Source organism: Arabidopsis thaliana, chromosome 2 (genome assembly GCF_000001735.4).
Source record: "Arabidopsis thaliana chromosome 2, partial sequence".
Lineage (NCBI taxonomy): Eukaryota > Viridiplantae > Streptophyta > Magnoliopsida > Brassicales > Brassicaceae > Arabidopsis > Arabidopsis thaliana.
Genome location: NC_003071.7, coordinates 67,207 through 85,280, shown reverse-complemented (window position 1 = coordinate 85,280; position 18,074 = coordinate 67,207). Strand labels below are relative to the sequence as shown.

Genomic DNA, 18,074 nt, shown 5'->3' with positions numbered 1-18,074 from the left:
ACGTCGTTTACATTGTGTTAGCAAGTTTGTGATGGAAGAAGGTTTAACGGAGAAAAAAAAAAGGATTGGGTTGTTTTGGAAAATATCAAATGTGGGCAACGAAACTCGACCGGAACCAATCGTTCCTTCTCTGAAGCTCTCTTTGCAATTGAAAATCAACAACATACGATACGAGAGAGGATTCTTCGAGAGATGAGCAGCACAAGCACTAGTTCTGCTCTTATCCACCATTTCCGCCTCACCACTCGCAACTTGGGTTCGCCTACAAAGCAGCGTTGTCCTTACGCTGTAACTTTCTGCAATTCGTGGAGGGAAGCTGGACTCCGATACTCCGTCACGCAACGCCGGAGCAAAGGCTTTGGGCCGGTGTCAGCTCTCAATGACGACGATTCACCAACAGAGACCACCCCCGGCGTTGGCTCTGCTGTAGAAGACAGACCACCAGGTATTTATTATTAGGAGAAACTCCACTTTCTTGATTGATTTTTATTATCATCTCCCCGGGTTGTTGATATAGTTAGTTAGTTAGTTAGTGATGAATTACACACTGCTGCTGTGGCAGATTCATCTGAAGATAGATCAAGTTCGGTCTATGAGTTTCTGTATCCCCGTAAAGAGGAGCTCCCTGATGACAAAGAAATGACTATTTTCGACCATCTCGAGGAGCTCCGGGAGAGAATATTCGTCTCTGTTTTGGCTGTAGGAGCTGCAATCTTGGGATGCTTCGCCTTCTCCAAAGATCTTATTGTCTTTCTTGAAGCTCCCGTCAAAACTCAGGGTGTACGGTTTCTCCAGCTTGCTCCTGGCGAATTTTTCTTCACAACTTTAAAGGTAATGATCAGATTGACGACAGATAGCATCATATTCAAGATAGATGATTTTCTTTTTCTTGTGTTGCGGTGCAGGTCTCCGGTTATTGCGGGCTTCTACTAGGGAGCCCAGTGATCCTGTATGAGATTATAGCTTTTGTCCTTCCCGGTCTGACACGGGCTGAGAGAAGGTTTCTGGGGCCAATTGTATTTGGCTCCTCATTGCTCTTCTATGCTGGACTTGCTTTCTCCTACTGGGTTTTAACCCCTGCAGCCTTGAATTTCTTTGTGAATTACGCTGAAGGTGTGGTAGAATCTCTGTGGTCTATCGACCAGTACTTTGAGTTTGTACTAGTGCTTATGTTCAGCACAGGCCTTTCTTTCCAGGTATGTGGCAATATGATATTATACATGTTCCTAAACGTTGCTTTAGCCATCTTCACCTGGAATTTTGGCTGCTTCTTGTTGGTTTACAGGTTCCAGTCATTCAGTTACTCCTGGGACAAGTAGGGGTTGTGTCGGGAGATCAAATGCTATCAATTTGGAGATATGTGGTGGTAGGTGCGGTGGTTGCAGCAGCTGTTGTCACACCCTCGACAGACCCTGTCACTCAAATGCTCCTAGCAACACCGCTTCTGGGGCTCTACTTGGGTGGTGCATGGATGGTCAAGCTCACAGGTCGGTGAGAAACTTGGTTGTTCAGAGACGAAAATAAATCATGTATCTTGTAGAGTATATCACACTTTCCACCACAGTTTGGTACCCAAAGTGTTTATCTGAATCTTCATCTTCTTCATATGTACAAATTTAGCAACCAAAAACAGCAACAAGGTTTAAGGGGAGGGGCATTTATTTTCTATTATATGATACATGATAATTCAGATTTAGGAGATGAATGTCTAATCTTTAGATGCTGCGATGGCTTTGTGGGCTGCATTTCATGAAACATACAAGTGATTCCATATTCAGAAGAATGAAGAAAATTCAAATTGGACCAGCCGGTTGGCATATATATACATCTTCGCGTGCAACACATAGGCATAGCTGAGAGTATCAAGAGCAAGAGACCACAATCCTGGTAACTACAAGCTGAAGATATGATTAAGACGCTGCAGAGGGAAGGGGTGTTAATCAAAGATAGTTTACTACATTTCAGAGTATAAAAACCAAGATGATTTGATCTTATTTTGTAACACACTCCTCTTAACTACGAGGTATAATCAAAATAAAAACCATCATCTGCACATGCATTTCAGAGTTCAATTGGTTGTGTACCATTCTTGCTACAAATGTAAAAATGAAAATCTAAGAACAGAGTGCCACCATAGTAATTCAACACAATATTCATCGTATTTGGGTCCCAACATCTGGGTAGTAATCATGTGCTGATGGTTTACCACAAGATTCAGTTCTTATGATGTGAATTAAACAAAGACATTTTCCATTTTCATTTGTCGAAGTAGTGCTCTCTTTTCTCATCTGATTACCTTCTTCCATCAGACTCAGATGCTGAATCTCTGCCATGTTTATGATGCCTAGTCCTTCTCATTGCCCCATCTTCCTCACTTGAAGACTCAGCCAAACGATGCCTTTTATGTTGCCTTCTCTTCATACTTTTCCCACTATCTTCTTCCGAGCCACTCGAGGAGGCTGAACCTCTGTTGTGCCTGTGATATTTGCCTCGCCTTCTTCTTCCACTCTCTTCCTCACTATCACTTGAAGTGACCACCTCACTGCGCCTGTGATGCTTTAAATGTTTTCTTCTCACATCTTCGGTACTGTCATCATCGCAAGTCTTTCTTGAGCTATGCCACTTGTGCCTCCGATGGTGCTTTATCTTCATCCTCAGCTCATCCTCTGACCCACTTTCATAATCACCAGTGCTATCATCGCTTGGACTCAAGGACCTTCTTTTCTGCCTCCTGGATTTCTTCTCTTTCCTCCTATCACTGTCATCTGAATCAGAGTGTGCATGTCTTCGGTGCTTATTGTGAGATCTTCTAGACTTTCTTCTCACCTCAGAGCTACTATCACTTTCTGAGCTAGATTCAGACGCAGCCCTTTGTTTTCTCTTAGGGCCCTTTGATCTCTTCACTTTAGTTTCTGTGTCTGCTTTGGCATTCGCAGCCGCCTCTAGCTTCTGCTCCCATTTCAAAGGAGCTTCTTGCTTCTCAAGAACTCTTCGTTTCTTCTCCTCGACCATCTGGATGAACTTCTTGCAGTCCATTTGGATAGAAAAAGCAACTGAAAATCTGCATTTTGGTATGAGGATAACCAAAAGTGCATCTCACAAAAGAGAAGAAAAAACAATGTTAGCTCTTCCATCAATCAGTCCAGCCAAAGCACAGAGAGTATCTACATGATGGTAATACAGAACACTACACAATGCTAATACAGAAGGAATAAAAAAAACACTTTCAGCTAAATCACAGTTGTTGCTATTAGGGTAAAACATTCCATCCAAACAAGGCACAGCGATAACTATGTTGCATTCCATCATAATCAATTCAATCCAAACAAAGCATAGAGACTAACTATGTTTCAGCAAAATTCCAGTAGTTGCTATAAGGGTTAAGTATTCCAACGTAATAACCAACGCAAAAACACAGAGAGCTAATAAGCTTTGAAACTAAAGCAATGAGATTCACTAAATCTGAACCAAACTTCTTACCTGATGCGAGTGAGAGGTATGCTAATCCAAAAGAGGAGAGGCAAGCGCACAACAGACTACGAATCTGCAAAAGAGGGTCAAGTCAGAGAAAGTCTACGCTAGACTCAGGCATGTAAAAACGAAAAAAAAAAAAAAAAAACTAGAGACGAAAACAAATCAACGGATTTAGAGAAACCAAGACGCTATCAGCAGGGAAAATTGGAAAACAGATCTGAAAGATCGATGATGATCCGTGAGAGATATAAGGGTTAGATCTTGATGAGATCTAAAATCTGAGAGAGAGCTTACCGGCGCAGAAACGAGAAGACAGAGAGAGGACGCTAGGGCTTCGCTTCCTTTGAGAAATTTGCCTTTCTGTTCTGAAGACTTGTAATTATTAGTATTTATGTATTTATATACAGTACACATTTGGTTAGCGTGCCGTTTATGCACAAAACCAAAGCACAGCGTGCCGTTTTGTCATCGTGCCTTGTTAATATGTTTGCACTTTGAAACTGGAGACGTTTAACACCAACGTGCTTTGAATTAATTCAATGATTTCATACCAAACAGTTGAATAAAATGGACCTAAGCTAAGATAGAATCGGATTCTTCCTTTTTATTACTCCACTTATCATTAAACATTAATGGACGCATCACAAACTCAGTACGAAAACAAAGCAATCGCAGTTTGCCAGAGAAACAAAACCCACACGGACGGAGCCCGTGTTAGTTATGGTTTGCAGTAGTAATGTTAAGCATCCACATCATTTTATATAACCCTGGAAAGAAAAATAGACTCCAAGTAGCTGTCTTTGTCATTTTAGTTTCGCGAAACTTTAGGTGTATACAGAAAAACAGCACTCACACACTTACACATTTGTCAACACAATGCCAGTAATCAAAATATTGCCCAGTGCAATGTTTGTGGCCAGACTCATCATCTTGGATCCTCTTGACACACGCCTGAACCACCCACAACAACAAGATGTTAAAACTGAGCAGCACTAAGAAGCCATGTGATGTGAGATAGATAAGCAGCACCGAAAGCAATCAACTCTCTCTCTATGTCAAATGACTCGTATAATGCAAAACAAGGTTATGACCAGTGACAGCTCAAGTCGTATTCACCTGATATTCAAGTAGTGGCTTCACACATTTTGGTTTGCAAGATTCCTCAAAGTATCTTTTCTGATCAACAACATCTTCTTCTGGCCTGTAATTATAACCATCGAGTAGGATGGAAAATCAAAGGTTAGATAAGCAAACTAAGGAACGAATAAAACGTTCATAACTATGACATAGCAATTTTTGTTGTCAAAGTAGGAGGCTGTTTAAGGGATGAAGCTAAGCTTCCCATGTTACACACAAAGCTCTTCAAGATTTTTATGTAAAGCAAGAAAACGGAGAGTGCCATTAAGTAAATACCCAACAAACTAAACTGTAGAGGATGTGCTTACTACTATGTGTCAAGACGGGAATACCAATACTATCTGATAGCTTAAGGGGATAACTCAATTTAGAGAGAAATTGCTAGAGATCTAATAAATGAAGAGAGCAAAAGAATAAAGAAAGGACATTGGTGAGAAAAATCCCTAACGGTGGTATAACGCAGAATCTAGACAAGACGAAGGAACTTACATGGCGAAATTGGAAAGAAAGCTTGACCTGAACTCTGAGAGAACAACGGATCAAAATTTATGTGAGCGACAATGTTTTATGTACCAAAGTAGATACATAGAAAGAATTGACATTATTACCTCAAGGAAGGAGGAACCCTAAATGTTTCGATTCGATTCGATTTCCTCCAATTTCATCGTCTTCTTCTTCCTCTTCTTCTACGTCTAGTTGCCGTTTCCGTTGTGAACAATATGGGCCTGTACCAAGTAACATTTTTAAGTAGCCCGTTAATGTCCAACATCCTCAAGCCCATGGTGTAGAAAATAAAAGTCAGAAGAAAGATGGTAACATTTGAGTTGAGAGGAGAGGCCGAGTTAGATTGTATATGATACATACACACAATATTCTCTTGATTCATGGGCAGAGGTTGGTTGGTTGTGACTTGTGAATAGGTTTCCCAGTGTGCAATACAAGGTAAACTGACGGAAGCTCTGGAGGAAAAAGAAAGCTACAAACTGATAGGAGGATTGAAAAAAGGATAGTCGATGTAGGAACTGATCACTTATCTTCATATATGTAATCCAAAAAGAATAGTCTCGGGTCATTTCAGTTACATATTAACCAAGACTAAGTATTCTGAGACTACTTTTGAATCTGCCGGTGCTCTCGTCAAGAAAATCAGTAATAAAACCATATGTCAATTCAGGAGCAGTTCATTTCAACTTGAGTGTTGACGTAACTGTCCATGTGGGAAAATGAGTGCATATCTCTAATTGATTAACAGAAATGTATGCACTTTAGATAGGCCAAGCGATTGCAGCGTGAGTAAACTACTGATTAGTATCTATGGTAAACAAACATTGTTGCTAGTAGAAACAAAAATTTCCCAAAAAAGGCAGGGGAAGGATGGATCTTGTTACATTTCTTTACCAGTTTGGCTGGATCTTTTTTTGCAACTCCTCTGCAGTTGGGAGTAGTCAGTACAAATATATATATAATAATATTATTATGTTACAGTTTTGGAATTAGACGCTGAGGCCATCAAAGCCACATTGCTTGTAAATGAGAGCTTGCTTTCTGGGACTAATGCCTATCCCGCAATTCACGGATACCTGCAATGCATCAATATATTAGCAAGCAGAGTGAATCTTTTTATATATATATATATTTTTTTTTTGATAAAATTATTAGTTTAAATCAATACACTATAAACCAGTGAAAGGAAGGAGATGGTGTCGTTGTTCGTAATTTACACCTCAATATATAACATATAATAGCTTTTTAGGTGGTGGCATAGACGTGGATGAATGATCCTAGAAAAAATATCAAAAGTGAAGGAGAAGCAAAGGCCAAAAGGAAAGCAGAGTGGGGACAGACAAGAGCATGACTAGTGGTGTAAGGAATCTATTTAACTTAGCAACCACTTTTTTTTTTTTTTACCCGCATTTTTTACTCAAAAAGTGTGGTAATTTCTTTGTCAAAAGTGTTCACACTGCGCTGGTTAGGCCAGATCGCTGAGCGAGCAAAATGCGGGGAGAAAAGAAGGGAGAAGAACCTGAACACCCGGTGAATCGAAATTCATGACTCGGATCTTAGCCCCCACGTCTCCGCGGACTGTGAGCTCCACTCGGTCGTTCAAGGAAGCATCTCTGACGAGATCGGCGGCGTGGGCTTGCATAAGATTGACTCTGTCGACGGAGATGGTGGCCTCAACGTTCTTCGTACTGTGCGCATCCTGGTAGAATCCAGGCACCGTCGCCCTCCCCAGTGGCATGCCTTTGTACATGACCGTGAAGCTGGACTCACCGTACCTGATTCCGACCTTGTTTGGGTTGACGGCGGTGAAGAGCATCCGGATGGTGAGGGAGAGGGAGGCGGTGGTTGGATCCAGAACAGCGCTTGGGTTGGAGATCCCCATGTACACCACTGCCACTTGCTGCAGATCGAACTGCGGCTTCTTCGGCTTCACCGCCAGTATTACGATGAGCACCACCGCCAGTACCAGCAGCGCCAGGAACGCGAACAGCAAGAACAAGCAGCAGCAGCATCCCTTCAGCGACGCCGACGACGACGATGAGTAGCTCCGGTAATACGGCTGCTGGTTCTGAGCAGCAATCGGATCGCCGTTGAGACCTGCTCTAGAACTAGAAGGAGGAGGAGGCATAGTAAGTGAAAGCAGGAAGCTCCCTCTCCCTTTTCACTCTTCTTCTGTAATAGCGGTGTTGAAATTATACACAACAAGAGAGAGAGACCCTGTTTCCGTGTCTGGACTCTAGTATTATTGACAAATTAATGTTTCACAATTTTAACCACCAATAAAAATATCAATAATGTAATTTACAGCAATTTTAGGCAAATCTCACACTCAGACAAGGGTTAGAGATGACTCAAAAAATGTTGGATCTGATATTAAAAAAACAAACAAATACAAACACACAGTTACTATCCTTTAGTTACATCATATATATGTATTACGTCGTTGCTTTGTGCTATATAGCTGACCTCTTGCTGATATTTATATTTTCGTCAACTCTTGATCAAACACAGATGCCACGTCGTTTCTATACTGACTCTCCTCACTCTCTTTTATCTTCTTCAACATCTTCTTCCCTGTCCGACTCCGCATTCTTCTCTTGCTTAACTAAGCTAATATCACCATCTTGCTTCCCCCCTGTCAGAGATTGAGCTTCCTCGTTTTCTTCATCCACGTCTCCCGAATATGCATATCTGTCCATCATTAGTTTCATATTAGCATCCCTATCACACCCAGGAACACCAAAATTGGACCACTACATAAGAACCACTAGCATGTAGCCAAGACTTCCCACAACATGCTCAGCTGAAACCGTTTCCACAAAACCATGCTTATTTGTTGGTATGCCCGAGAGGTATCAAAACCTTTTAAGTTGATGTAACATACCTTTGGGAGTTCTGCGAGGGGGTCCAGAGATAGCAAATAATACATAGCAACAAGAATGCGATAACATCCCAGAAGGCAGTTATAGTCCAAGCAGTCTGCCATCGTTCATTGAATGGATCTGTTGCTTTGAAATACACCTGCACGGGGACAAATCATCAGGCAAGCAAGCTGGGTATATTCCAAGAAAGAAGGAGCTTCTTTTTTCCTAGCTTGAAACAAAGCCAGTTTTAGTTGAGCAGTTTGTTTCCTAGAGGTAAGATTTGAGTTTACTAAATCAGCATCAAATCAGGCTTGACAGGATGGTACCTCATACACTATCCACGCAACAGAGGCAACAACCATCACAGCGAGTGCATTTGAGAACTTGCGGTAAATTTCCAGCTTCACCGAGGTCCTTTTCATCTGCAGTAATAAAGAATTTTATAGCTGGTCTGATGAATCTTGCCTCAAAACCCTTACAACTTACAGAGTCTGATGGCTATATTTAGAAAGAAAGAGATACCTGTAACTGTTCCAGTGTTTTCGAAAGAGAGGTAAATATCCACAATATGAGAAATGCATCGAGGAAGGCGTCAGGAAGGACAAGAAAAAGTTTTGATCTTCCGGACATATCGTCAATGATGCCAACGTGCTCAGCAATATCAAGGATCTCAGAAGCTATGAAGTAAGTAACTCCAACAAGGAGGACTTTAGAAGTGAGACCACCAAGAGTAGATTTGACAACCCCAAATCCCATGGAAACACAGAGAATGAGAATGCGGGAAACAGTCTTTCTCAAGGCACCAATGGTAACAACCCATGTAGTAAGGGCTAAAGGCCTCATCCCCGTGTGATTAAAATTAGCATAATCCAAGTACCAAAAGAGCATCTCAAGCAATCCTAGAAGAATGACGGCAGTAATGCAATGTTGAAGTGGCAATATATCCATCCGGAACCTCAAATACTGGAAGAACCAGACGGCACTGAGCAACAAATAAGCGAGAGACATATAGACATAGAAATTCACGAGTGGAGCCATCCTACCAGGAAGATAGCCGTCGGGATTTTTCCAAACAGTCTTTCCGGTCATTTTGAGGCCCTTAAGTTGTGGATCACAAGATATGAATAAGAGATTATAGATTCCAGTCTTGGTGATAAGAATCTCAGTGTCTGCCATCTTAGCAGACGAGCGTTTTCCTTTAAAGCGGACAGGTAAGAGGATAGGCCATTGAGGGTCATGTGGAGAAGGAATCCTAATGATCTCACCCTGCTTACAGCCTTGAAGCTTGGCCAGATCTGGAGTGCAGCAAATAGATCTTTGGCCTCCGTAAGCTGAACCACCGATATTGTTACGATCGGAGGCTTCAAAGATCACTGCTTGAACTAACCCATTGCTGCGGTGGCCCTTACCGGTAATTGTCCTCCAGAGAGTGATGTTCTCAAACCTGCAGTGAGGAGGGAGGATGAGTAGAGTAGAGTAGAGAGCATCAAAAGAGTTGAAAATGTAATCCATAGAATATACCTGATTAAAGATCGGGAAGAGGCGAAGATGCCCTCGCTGCCACCGTAGAGGAGGAGAGAATTACCGACATCGTGGAAGGGCTGGGAAGAGTAGATGTGGGCGGAGGCCCCAGCGATTCTAAAGTGTAATGATAGAAGAAATGGGCACAGCAGCGCAGACAGCTGGATCAGTTTTCCCAAATCCATTATCGGGGAACGAGGATCTCTGAGGCTAACTAACAGGAAGGAAGCGGGAGAAGAGCAGCTGCAGAGTCGCTCTTGTTCTAGCTGCTGCTGACTTTGGTGGACCAACCAACTTAATATAATGGTTTGGGCCTTAGAATGGTTTGGGCCTATACCGAGAGGCCCGGCTTACCCAGAAAGAAATGCAGCAATAGTCAATGCCACTGCCTGGAATTCGTCGATCGAGCGATAAGAAGAAGACTGGAATTTTTTTGAGGAGGACTCTGCTCCATCGCCGCCCGCCCTGTAACCCACCGGACTCAGTAAACTAGTCTGTAACACAATATCTTCTATTTCAGATAAGATTTAGCTTGGAGAAGAGCAAGTTCCGAAAATGGAGGGGCGTCGTGTATAGATCCACCACCCACAGGTTCGTAGATTCCATAACCTTGGATTGTGTTTTCTTTTTGCTTTCTCGGCGACAAATTCCTCCGATTTTAGTGAACATGTCTCTGATTTTGGTGTCCTGTGGTGGATCTGCCGGAGCAAGTCTTAAACTTGACTTGGACTGTTTTTACTAGCTAATTCTGGGCGCTATTTCGTCTTCCTTGTTTCCATTTCTATCTCTTTCTCTCTGGCCAGTCCTCATATGTTATCATTTCCTAGCTTTGCCACTACTCATTACTTTCCCTTTATCGTGTTTATATCTTAGCCCTGATGGAAGCAGACAACGGAGGCCCCAATTCTAGTCATGCATCCAAACAACGTCTGCGTTGGACGCATGAGCTACATGAACGCTTCGTTGATGCCGTTGCTCAACTTGGTGGCCCTGATAGTAAGTTTCCTTTTTTCTTGTATAGTCTATGGTAAATTTAGTAACTCATGTTTTCCTCATCAATATCTGTGGTAATAATATGCACACCAATATAATCAAATTGCTCTTCTTGTATGCTTTACTACTATCCATGAGAGGGAAAGCCTATCGTCTGTTTGCTTAGGGTTCCTAAACATTTTTCTTCCTTTGATTTCCAAAGGAGCTACACCCAAAGGCGTTCTTAGAGTGATGGGTGTACAAGGCTTAACTATATATCATGTCAAGAGTCACTTACAGGTATTCTCAAACTGTGTGGCATCTTGTCTCGTCTCTCTTTCTCTTACCCTTGCTGATTTTTGCATTTGTGTATTTTGAGTCAGAAATATCGACTTGCAAAGTATCTTCCAGATTCGTCTTCTGAAGGTAGTGTGGACATTGATTTTCTTCATCTTCTTTCTCATTCTACCAGTTTCCTATATACCTGAAAACTGGTTTTTTCAATTTTCAGGGAAAAAAACTGATAAGAAAGAATCTGGAGATATGCTCTCTGGGTTGGACGGCTCGTCGTACGTGAAATTTCCCTCTTTGAGCTTGATTTGTGATGCTATATATATATTACCTCGCGCCGCAGATTAAGTGATCAATATCGTTTCGAGATTACAGGGGAATGCAGATAACTGAAGCCCTCAAGTTGCAGATGGAAGTTCAGAAACGATTACACGAGCAACTAGAAGTATGCTTCACCATTCCTACTTAAGAAAGACAAGCAACAACGAAACAATTAGTAGGATTTTCAGTGTAGCACTGAATTTTGCATTACATATGACATTATTCTTTGATGTGATTTTTTCTTAGGTGCAAAGACAGCTGCAACTACGGATAGAAGCACAAGGAAAGTACTTGAAGAAGATAATTGAAGAGCAACAACGACTCAGTGGAGTACTCGGCGAACCCTCAGCCCCAGTAACGGGCGATTCAGATCCTGCAACCCCTGCCCCAACATCTGAGTCTCCTCTTCAAGACAAGTCTGGCAAGGACTGTGGACCAGACAAAAGTCTCTCAGTTGACGAGTCTCTCTCATCTTACCGGGAGCCTTTAACACCAGACTCAGGGTGTAACATTGGGTCTCCAGATGAGAGCACAGGAGAGGAGAGATTATCAAAGAAGCCTCGATTGGTGAGAGGTGCAGCTGGTTATACACCTGATATTGTAGTGGGTCACCCAATACTAGAATCAGGCTTGAACACTTCTTACCATCAGTCAGACCATGTCCTCGCCTTTGACCAGCCATCTACATCACTGCTTGGGGCCGAAGAACAGTTGGATAAGGTTTCAGGAGATAATCTTTGAGTTGTTGAGTGTACCACATGTAGTGTTGTTTATCCTAATCCTTATTAGTTAGGAGTTTCCTCTAATAATGTGATCACAAGTCGTTAATTCTCTAGGCACTATCACGAGCATGAAGAATGAATATGTCTGTGTTGTGCTGTAATTTGGTAAACACAAAACAAAATTACTCTTATTCCCAACACACTACATTCTTCTAAAGCTACTTTATCAAAACAGTAACGCATGCCGCATTTAAACATACACAGCTGAATAACCTAGCATAAAGTTAGCTAGGCCTGGAGATGATCTCAAAACAGAACATTACAAATTATCACGTTAGTGAAGCCTGCACCGTTCTGAAGGTTTGCATATTTGCTGGTGCCTTGATAATAAAGACTGGTGATGCGATCTCGAATGGTCTTGTCGATGACGGTAATGAGGTGAGTGCACGGGTTGTGTTCTTTATGGTATTTTCTAGTGTTACGTTCTCTCCAAACGTTGTATTTTACAGTTCTCATATATTAAATTTCTCAAATATAAATAAACTATTTTGGATCAACAAAATAAAAATTTAATATTTTCTAAGAAACAATGTTGCTTTCATATAAAACACTCTTTCTACTATAAGAAAATACTTAGTATATCAGTGTAATAAGGAACTTTTTGAATTGACAACTTATATTTTATTTTGGGAATGTGACACGTTTAGACACTTTTACAAAATCTTATTCTTTTTGAGGCACTTTTCAGGGATGAGGCACTTTTCTTTGTTTTTGGAGGTAAAAAGGACAATTATATCATTTCCAAATAACTGTCTAATCACGTAATATTTTCTTTAAAAAGAAATGAAATTTGCTTTTTTTTTAATCTTATATCTGATGAAAAAGGTCTTCCTCTCTCTCAGATCTTCTTCCTTCTTCTTTCTCCTTAAGCAGACATCTATCCATGAAATCAACGCAATAGAAACGATGAAGAAACCTCATTTTTTGAAGAATCCAATGTTTTTCCTATTTCTTCTCATCACTGCTTCTTCCTTAACTATACTCATCTTCTCCTTTCTTAAATTACCGGAAACACCTCTCGCCGCTGGTAACCATCTCTGCAAACTCGGAGACGACATCTCCGACGAACTCGGTTTCTTCGGGAAGATGATGATCGAAATGTTACCTGAAGATCTGGTTTTCATAGCCTTCGTACCGTCGGAAATATCATTCAGCCGAGATCTAGGGCTAAAATTAAACAATAGTCGTCCGATTAAATCCCATGAAGACAAAAAGAAGATAACGAGTCTATTTAAATATATCCATAAAAACGAGTCCATTTAAGTATATCCATTAAGAAACCTTTTTACTGATACATATTTATTCATTATACAATGTACATAATAAAAGAGATGCGATTAACTGTGGTTTGTAAAGCTACCAAATTTTCTTGTCCATAAGGTCTTGGAGGTGGAGGTCTCTGCAAACTGAAAGAAAAATCAACAAACAATAGTTTTGTATCCATAATAACAAGTCCATTAAGATATATTCATTCAGAAACCTTTTTACTGATCCATATCCATTCTATATACCATGTCCATAATAACAGAAGATTCGATTAACTGTGGTTTGTAAAAAAACCAAAATTCCATGTTCATAAGATCTTGAAGGTGGAGGTCTCTACAAACTGAAATGTCTCTAATTGTGTATCCAATATAAACTGGCCACATAGACTTATCTAAACAGTTCGTTTTATATATTTTAATACAAGATCCATCAACAAACATTTTATTGAGAATATGATACAATGTTGTTGATAACAAGCAAATGGTTCGTAATTTGTATTGGATCATAGACTGTAATGGATTGAAGGGGACACAATGAAATTAAAGTTGTTGGCTTTGGCCATAAACGACGTCGTCAAACGAGGAGGAGAAGTGCACAGAAACCGTCATATGTTTCATGTATCTGTTGTCCAAATTTTGTAATAAAGTTGGAGACTTTCAGAGATTTAGAATCAGATTCATGAATGTATTTAAAGATCTCCAGAGAAGAAGAAGAGAAGCGATAGATGGTTGAGAAATATGGTAGATGATGAGAAACCCTAAGAGATTCAATTTTGATTTTGAATATTGAGATTTTCTAAAAGATTAAAGAGAAATTGGACTTTAAAAATAAGAAAATCGTCAGTTATATGCCTTACTAATAATTTTGGGGTATAATAGTCATTTTAACAAGGAAAAGTGTCTAATGTTTTTTAAGTGTTGGAACACGTCAAATGTTTTTAAAAAGTGCCCCTTGATGTAATATTCTCTTTTATTTTTGTCGACTAAATTTATTTTTCATCGACTTATTTTATAACAGTCGATTTACATTTTGGTTAATTGTTTTTCTTACATAGATGACTTTTTCAACTGTTGACTTATTATTTTAATTATTAATTTTATAATTTGTTTTTCCGACTTGTTTAATCTTAGTAGACTTATTTTATTTTACGTTGATTTATTAATAAGATAGACTTTTTGAATTATCAGCTTTTTGTTTAATCTTAGTAGACTTATATTTTATTTTCATCGACTTAATTTTTTCTCTACCGACTATATCAAAACAGTCGACTTATATTTGGTGGGTGATTGGTTGGGCTGTAACTGTAGAATTTTCGCTGTAGAGATTTTGCTGTAGCTGTGTTGGCTGTAGCTGTAACTTTTATTGCTGTAGAATTACTGCTGTAGGTTTTTATTTTTAAATATTTATAAAAAAATGATAAGTAAATATAATAGTTGTAATAAAATTTTTTTTTTATAGTAAATAAAATGTCTTATATTACTAACTTAGATATATTTATTATGATTATATAAAAATAAAAAAACTCCTATGAATTTTTAATAAAATAAATCTAAATTTTATCTATGATTATTCCATAAATTTATTGCAATATAATTTTTTTTTTTTAGGTTTGATAATTATCAGTTTTTTTTTAGAATTTATCTTTGTTTTTGTTATATATATATTTTGATAAATTTTTTTTGTATTTATCTAATGAATTAAAATTTCTATAGCCAAGAAAATAGGGCTTTGAGAATTTACTCTAGTACAGCCTTAAAAACAAAATAAAAAAAATTTGGGCTGTAAGTTTAAAAAGAAAGCTACAACACCATTGGTTTGTAAGTTAGCAAGAAAATAGGGCTTTAAGAAAAATTAAGGCTGTAAGTCAGATTTAAAGCCCAACCAATCATGCACGAGTTTCTACAGAGTGGACATTTTTGAACTGTTCATTTTTTTAAGAAAGTGATATAATTATTTTGATTTTATCTTTGAAATATTAATTAAATTTAAAAAATTAAATCTAATTAATATATATATATATATATATATATATATAAATTCGTAATTAATATGAAAATACAGTATATTTTAATATAATTATTTAAAATTGTTGAAGAAAATATTAAAATTGAAAATTTAATTTGGATTTATATATATCTTAAATCCGTAAGTATTCTAACATTTCTTTAGATAAAAGTATCATGGGGATCCTAACATTTATATACAGTATATTTTAATATAATTATTCTGCGACGGCGGTGAGATCTGGTGAGCAAGATGCTATGATGCTTGACGTCGGAGAAAAGGGGCGTCCACCAGGGGATCCTCCGGATAAGTTGGAGTCGTGGGCTACGAAAGTGAAGGGTAGTGCTGGGGGAGGTATCTTGAAACCAGAAGACGTGATTGATGATGAGTTTGTGAGGGAGCGGGTGGGGCTGGAGTTTCCAGATGGTGAGGACGAGGAGCCAGTTATTACCATTGGTGAGGAGGTGTTGGAAGCCATGAATGGGCTTTGGAAGAAGTGTATGATAGTGAAGGTGCTTGGGAGCCAGATTCCGATCTCGGTGTTGAATCGCAAGCTAAGGGAGCTTTGGAAACCGTCGGGAGTGATGACAGTGATGGATTTGCCCCGCCAGTTTTTCATGATTAGGTTTGAACTGGAAGAGGAGTATATGGCTGCTTTAACCGGAGGTCCATGGAGAGTTCTTGGGAACTATCTGTTGGTCCAAGACTGGTCGTCAAGGTTTGATCCGTTGAGGGATGATATTGTGACTACCCCGGTGTGGGTTAGATTATCGAATATCCCGTATAACTACTATCATCGGTGTTTACTCATGGAGATTGCTCGTGGGTTGGGTAGACCACTCAAGGTTGATATGAATACGATTAACTTTGACAAGGGTCGTTTTGCTCGAGTGTGTATTGAGGTTAACTTAGCAAAACCTTTAAAAGGGACTGTGCTAATCAATGGGGATAGATACTTCGTAGCATATGAAGGACTGTCTAAAATCTGTTCTTCGTGTGGTATTTACGGTCATTTGGTTCATTCTTGTCCAAGAAATGTGGTGGTGAAAGTTTCGGCTGGGGCAGAGACGGTTACGGATAGAGCTGTGGTGCCTGTTGGGATGGAGGGAGATGACGGGTTCACAGTGGTTCAACGCACCGCTAGACGGCCGGCGGCACCGGTGCAGAAGATGGTGTTTGCGGTGGGTGCGTCTGGTGGTAGGTCAAAACAGAGGTTAAGGGAACTCCCTAAAAATCAGGGGGTGGATCTCGCAAATCGATTTGGTGGATTGGATGGTAATGGTGATTTGCCTGATTTAAGGGAAGTTGCCATTACAGAAGGGCCAAATAAGGAAAATGAATATCATGGGAGGAATGTGGGGAAGGTTATGGGTGTCCCACTAGTTAAGGAAGCTCGGGGTTCTACGCAGATGGAGAAAGGGAAAGGCGGGAGTAAAGGTGGTTTTAAATGGAAGCGTAATGGAGGGATGAAGGCTTTGGAGCCCATTGGGCCAAAACAGAAACATGGGGCCGCAAATAAGCCTGCTAGGGGATTAATATTTGGGCCTACTAAAGATGCAAACTCAGTACCAGTTGGGGAGGATTTGTTATCCAACGGGAAGCGACTGCGTGTGGAACAAAGAGATGTTGGGAGACCAGGTGGTGTGTATTCAAGTGCGATGGGTTCGCATGCCCATGAGGCTAGTTTCGACTTGGATTCATCGTCGACTTTGTCTCAGCGGTTCCAGCGGGAGGATTTGATGTCTGAAATAGCTGTTGTGAGTCATGAAGGATCGGAAGTGGGGAATTCCAGTGAGGGAATGGCATGACGTTTTTCCCCGGTAGTTTGGTATTTAACTCTACAATTTTTAATGGATTGTCTATTCTGGAACTGCAGGGGGGGCGAATAAACCCAATTTTCGAAGAGCAATTCGATTTATGTTGAAGAATTATAAAACAGACCTGCTTGCATTGTTCGAAACTCATGCTGGAGGGAACAGAGCAGAGAGGATCTGTCGAGGCCTGGGGTTTGATAATTCTTATAGAGTGGATGTGTAACGGCCGTGAACCGGAAAATCAGTTAGGGTTTGTTTTTAAATCATCCGGTTTAATTGGTTGGGTTAATTGGAAACCCTAGAGTATGCCTATAAAAGAAGGAAACTCGAAATTAGGGCTTTAGTTAGCCACTTTTCGTTTTGTAAAGGAGAAAAAGAGAGAAAAGGAGAATGAGCAGAATCGTTAGGGTTTGGGAGAAATCAGTTTCGTCATATCAAACCGTGGTAAAAGTTTCGTGAGACACGTTTTCTCAGACGCGAATTAGGACCAGCGGAGATTGAAACTGAGATCGTGGTCTCGTCTGTTTTTCGATCGAGACGAGATTTTGTGGGCAGCTTTGTGACGTCTGCAGCTAGGATTTCACCGGAGCGATTGAATAGTTAACGGACGTTTCTGGACTGTTTCAGACGCAAGGAGAGACTCTCCTGGGTTTAATTGCTATTAGAATCAATTTATTAAGGTGAGTGCGTGACCATGAGCTTATCTGAGCGATTGGGTTGTGTGATGATATGTAGGTGTGGTGAATGTGTTTTGGGTGAATTGTTCAATGACTGGTTTGTTTGTATTGTATTCGTGATTATACCTTTTTATTTGCTTGTGTGTATAGCTCGTAGATGGGAGGATCGCCTCACTAAGTATTTATGATAATACTTACGCATCTCATTGTGTTGTTGATGCAGGTAAAGATAAAGTGTGATTGTGGAATCATGGCAAGGAAGAGAGGATGATCTAGGAACTCGTTTGTTTTATGTTTGGTCTTTTTGGTTATTGGAACCCGGTTATTCTTGGTTTTCTTGATCGAATTATTTATTTATTCATAAAATAGTATTTCTGACTTGCGGTTTAATTATTATGTTATTGGTTGGTTTAATTAGATATTTATGGGAATATTTAATTATATATT

At 39.9% G+C, this 18,074-nt stretch overlaps 7 protein-coding genes and 2 long non-coding RNA genes across 16 annotated transcripts; 4 read left to right on the top strand and 5 right to left on the bottom strand.

The window, feature by feature from the left end:
- Positions 1-22: 22 nt before the first annotated feature.
- APG2 (Sec-independent periplasmic protein translocase) lies at positions 23-2,021 on the top strand. The gene is made up of 4 exons (NM_126173.4): positions 23-445; positions 563-831; positions 906-1,196; positions 1,286-2,021. The coding sequence occupies exons 1-4, from the start codon at positions 193-195 to the stop codon at positions 1,493-1,495; spliced, it is 1,023 nt and encodes a 340-aa protein (NP_565252.1). The 5' UTR covers positions 23-192; the 3' UTR covers positions 1,496-2,021.
- Positions 195-408, bottom strand: AT2G03895. Its single transcript, NR_139974.1, has one exon. It is a non-coding gene; the product is annotated as an other RNA (long non-coding RNA).
- AT2G01100 (FAM133-like protein) lies at positions 1,991-3,845 on the bottom strand. 3 transcript variants are annotated; one of them, NM_126172.2, is made up of 3 exons: positions 3,769-3,844; positions 3,481-3,544; positions 1,991-3,061 (listed from the first exon to the last, which is right to left on the bottom strand). In NM_126172.2, the coding sequence occupies exon 3, from the start codon at positions 3,034-3,036 to the stop codon at positions 2,293-2,295; it is 744 nt and encodes a 247-aa protein (NP_565251.1). In that variant the 5' UTR covers positions 3,037-3,061; positions 3,481-3,544; positions 3,769-3,844; the 3' UTR covers positions 1,991-2,292. The 3 variants fall into 3 exon arrangements, with proteins under 3 accessions (NP_565251.1, NP_849919.1, NP_973386.1); NM_179588.1 differs by having other exon boundaries at positions 2,064-3,095; positions 3,769-3,845; NM_201657.2 differs by having other exon boundaries at positions 2,064-3,544; positions 3,769-3,841.
- AT2G01090 (Ubiquinol-cytochrome C reductase hinge protein) lies at positions 3,571-5,502 on the bottom strand. 4 transcript variants are annotated; one of them, NM_001202563.1, is made up of 5 exons: positions 5,220-5,292; positions 5,101-5,134; positions 4,591-4,675; positions 4,311-4,425; positions 3,571-3,619 (listed from the first exon to the last, which is right to left on the bottom strand). In NM_001202563.1, coding segments are annotated over exons 2-4 (189 nt in total). In that variant the 5' UTR covers positions 5,103-5,134; positions 5,220-5,292; the 3' UTR covers positions 3,571-3,619; positions 4,311-4,323. The 4 variants fall into 4 exon arrangements, with proteins under 4 accessions (NP_001189492.1, NP_001318168.1, NP_178219.1 ...); NM_001335032.1 differs by lacking the exon at positions 3,571-3,619 and adding an exon at positions 5,476-5,502 and having other exon boundaries at positions 4,065-4,425; positions 5,220-5,336; NM_001335033.1 differs by lacking the exon at positions 3,571-3,619 and adding an exon at positions 5,429-5,438 and having other exon boundaries at positions 4,081-4,425; positions 5,220-5,336.
- A 405-nt stretch (positions 5,503-5,907) lies between these two features.
- Positions 5,908-7,393, bottom strand: AT2G01080 (Late embryogenesis abundant (LEA) hydroxyproline-rich glycoprotein family). The gene is made up of 2 exons (NM_126170.4): positions 6,635-7,393; positions 5,908-6,191 (listed from the first exon to the last, which is right to left on the bottom strand). The coding sequence occupies exons 1-2, from the start codon at positions 7,241-7,243 to the stop codon at positions 6,105-6,107; spliced, it is 696 nt and encodes a 231-aa protein (NP_565250.1). The 5' UTR covers positions 7,244-7,393; the 3' UTR covers positions 5,908-6,104.
- A 22-nt stretch (positions 7,394-7,415) lies between these two features.
- AT2G01070 (Lung seven transmembrane receptor family protein) lies at positions 7,416-9,761 on the bottom strand. Of its 2 annotated transcripts, none has more exons than NM_001124773.1 (5): positions 9,501-9,761; positions 8,502-9,423; positions 8,306-8,401; positions 7,881-8,136; positions 7,416-7,806 (listed from the first exon to the last, which is right to left on the bottom strand). In NM_001124773.1, exons 1-4 carry the CDS (start codon positions 9,683-9,685, stop codon positions 7,981-7,983), a joined length of 1,359 nt encoding a protein of 452 aa, NP_001118245.1. In that variant the 5' UTR covers positions 9,686-9,761; the 3' UTR covers positions 7,416-7,806; positions 7,881-7,980. The 2 variants fall into 2 exon arrangements, with proteins under 2 accessions (NP_001118245.1, NP_178217.3); NM_126169.4 differs by having other exon boundaries at positions 8,000-8,136.
- Positions 9,762-9,771: 10 nt separating this feature from the next.
- AT2G01060 (myb-like HTH transcriptional regulator family protein) lies at positions 9,772-12,073 on the top strand. Of its 2 annotated transcripts, NM_126168.5 has the most exons (7): positions 9,772-10,091; positions 10,374-10,496; positions 10,696-10,772; positions 10,856-10,898; positions 10,984-11,041; positions 11,139-11,208; positions 11,331-12,073. In NM_126168.5, exons 2-7 carry the CDS (start codon positions 10,379-10,381, stop codon positions 11,823-11,825), a joined length of 861 nt encoding a protein of 286 aa, NP_178216.1. In that variant the 5' UTR covers positions 9,772-10,091; positions 10,374-10,378; the 3' UTR covers positions 11,826-12,073. The 2 variants fall into 2 exon arrangements, with proteins under 2 accessions (NP_178216.1, NP_973385.1); NM_201656.2 differs by having other exon boundaries at positions 9,903-10,091; positions 10,374-10,772; positions 11,331-12,023.
- Positions 12,074-12,658: 585 nt separating this feature from the next.
- On the top strand, positions 12,659-12,999 carry AT2G03885. Its single transcript, NR_139973.1, has one exon. It is a non-coding gene; the product is annotated as an other RNA (long non-coding RNA).
- A 2,397-nt stretch (positions 13,000-15,396) lies between these two features.
- On the top strand, positions 15,397-16,944 carry AT2G01050 (zinc ion binding / nucleic acid binding protein; the record flags this gene model as incomplete). Its single annotated transcript, NM_126167.1, has 1 exon — positions 15,397-16,944. One exon carries the CDS (start codon positions 15,397-15,399, stop codon positions 16,942-16,944), a length of 1,548 nt encoding a protein of 515 aa, NP_178215.1.
- Positions 16,945-18,074: the final 1,130 nt, after the last annotated feature.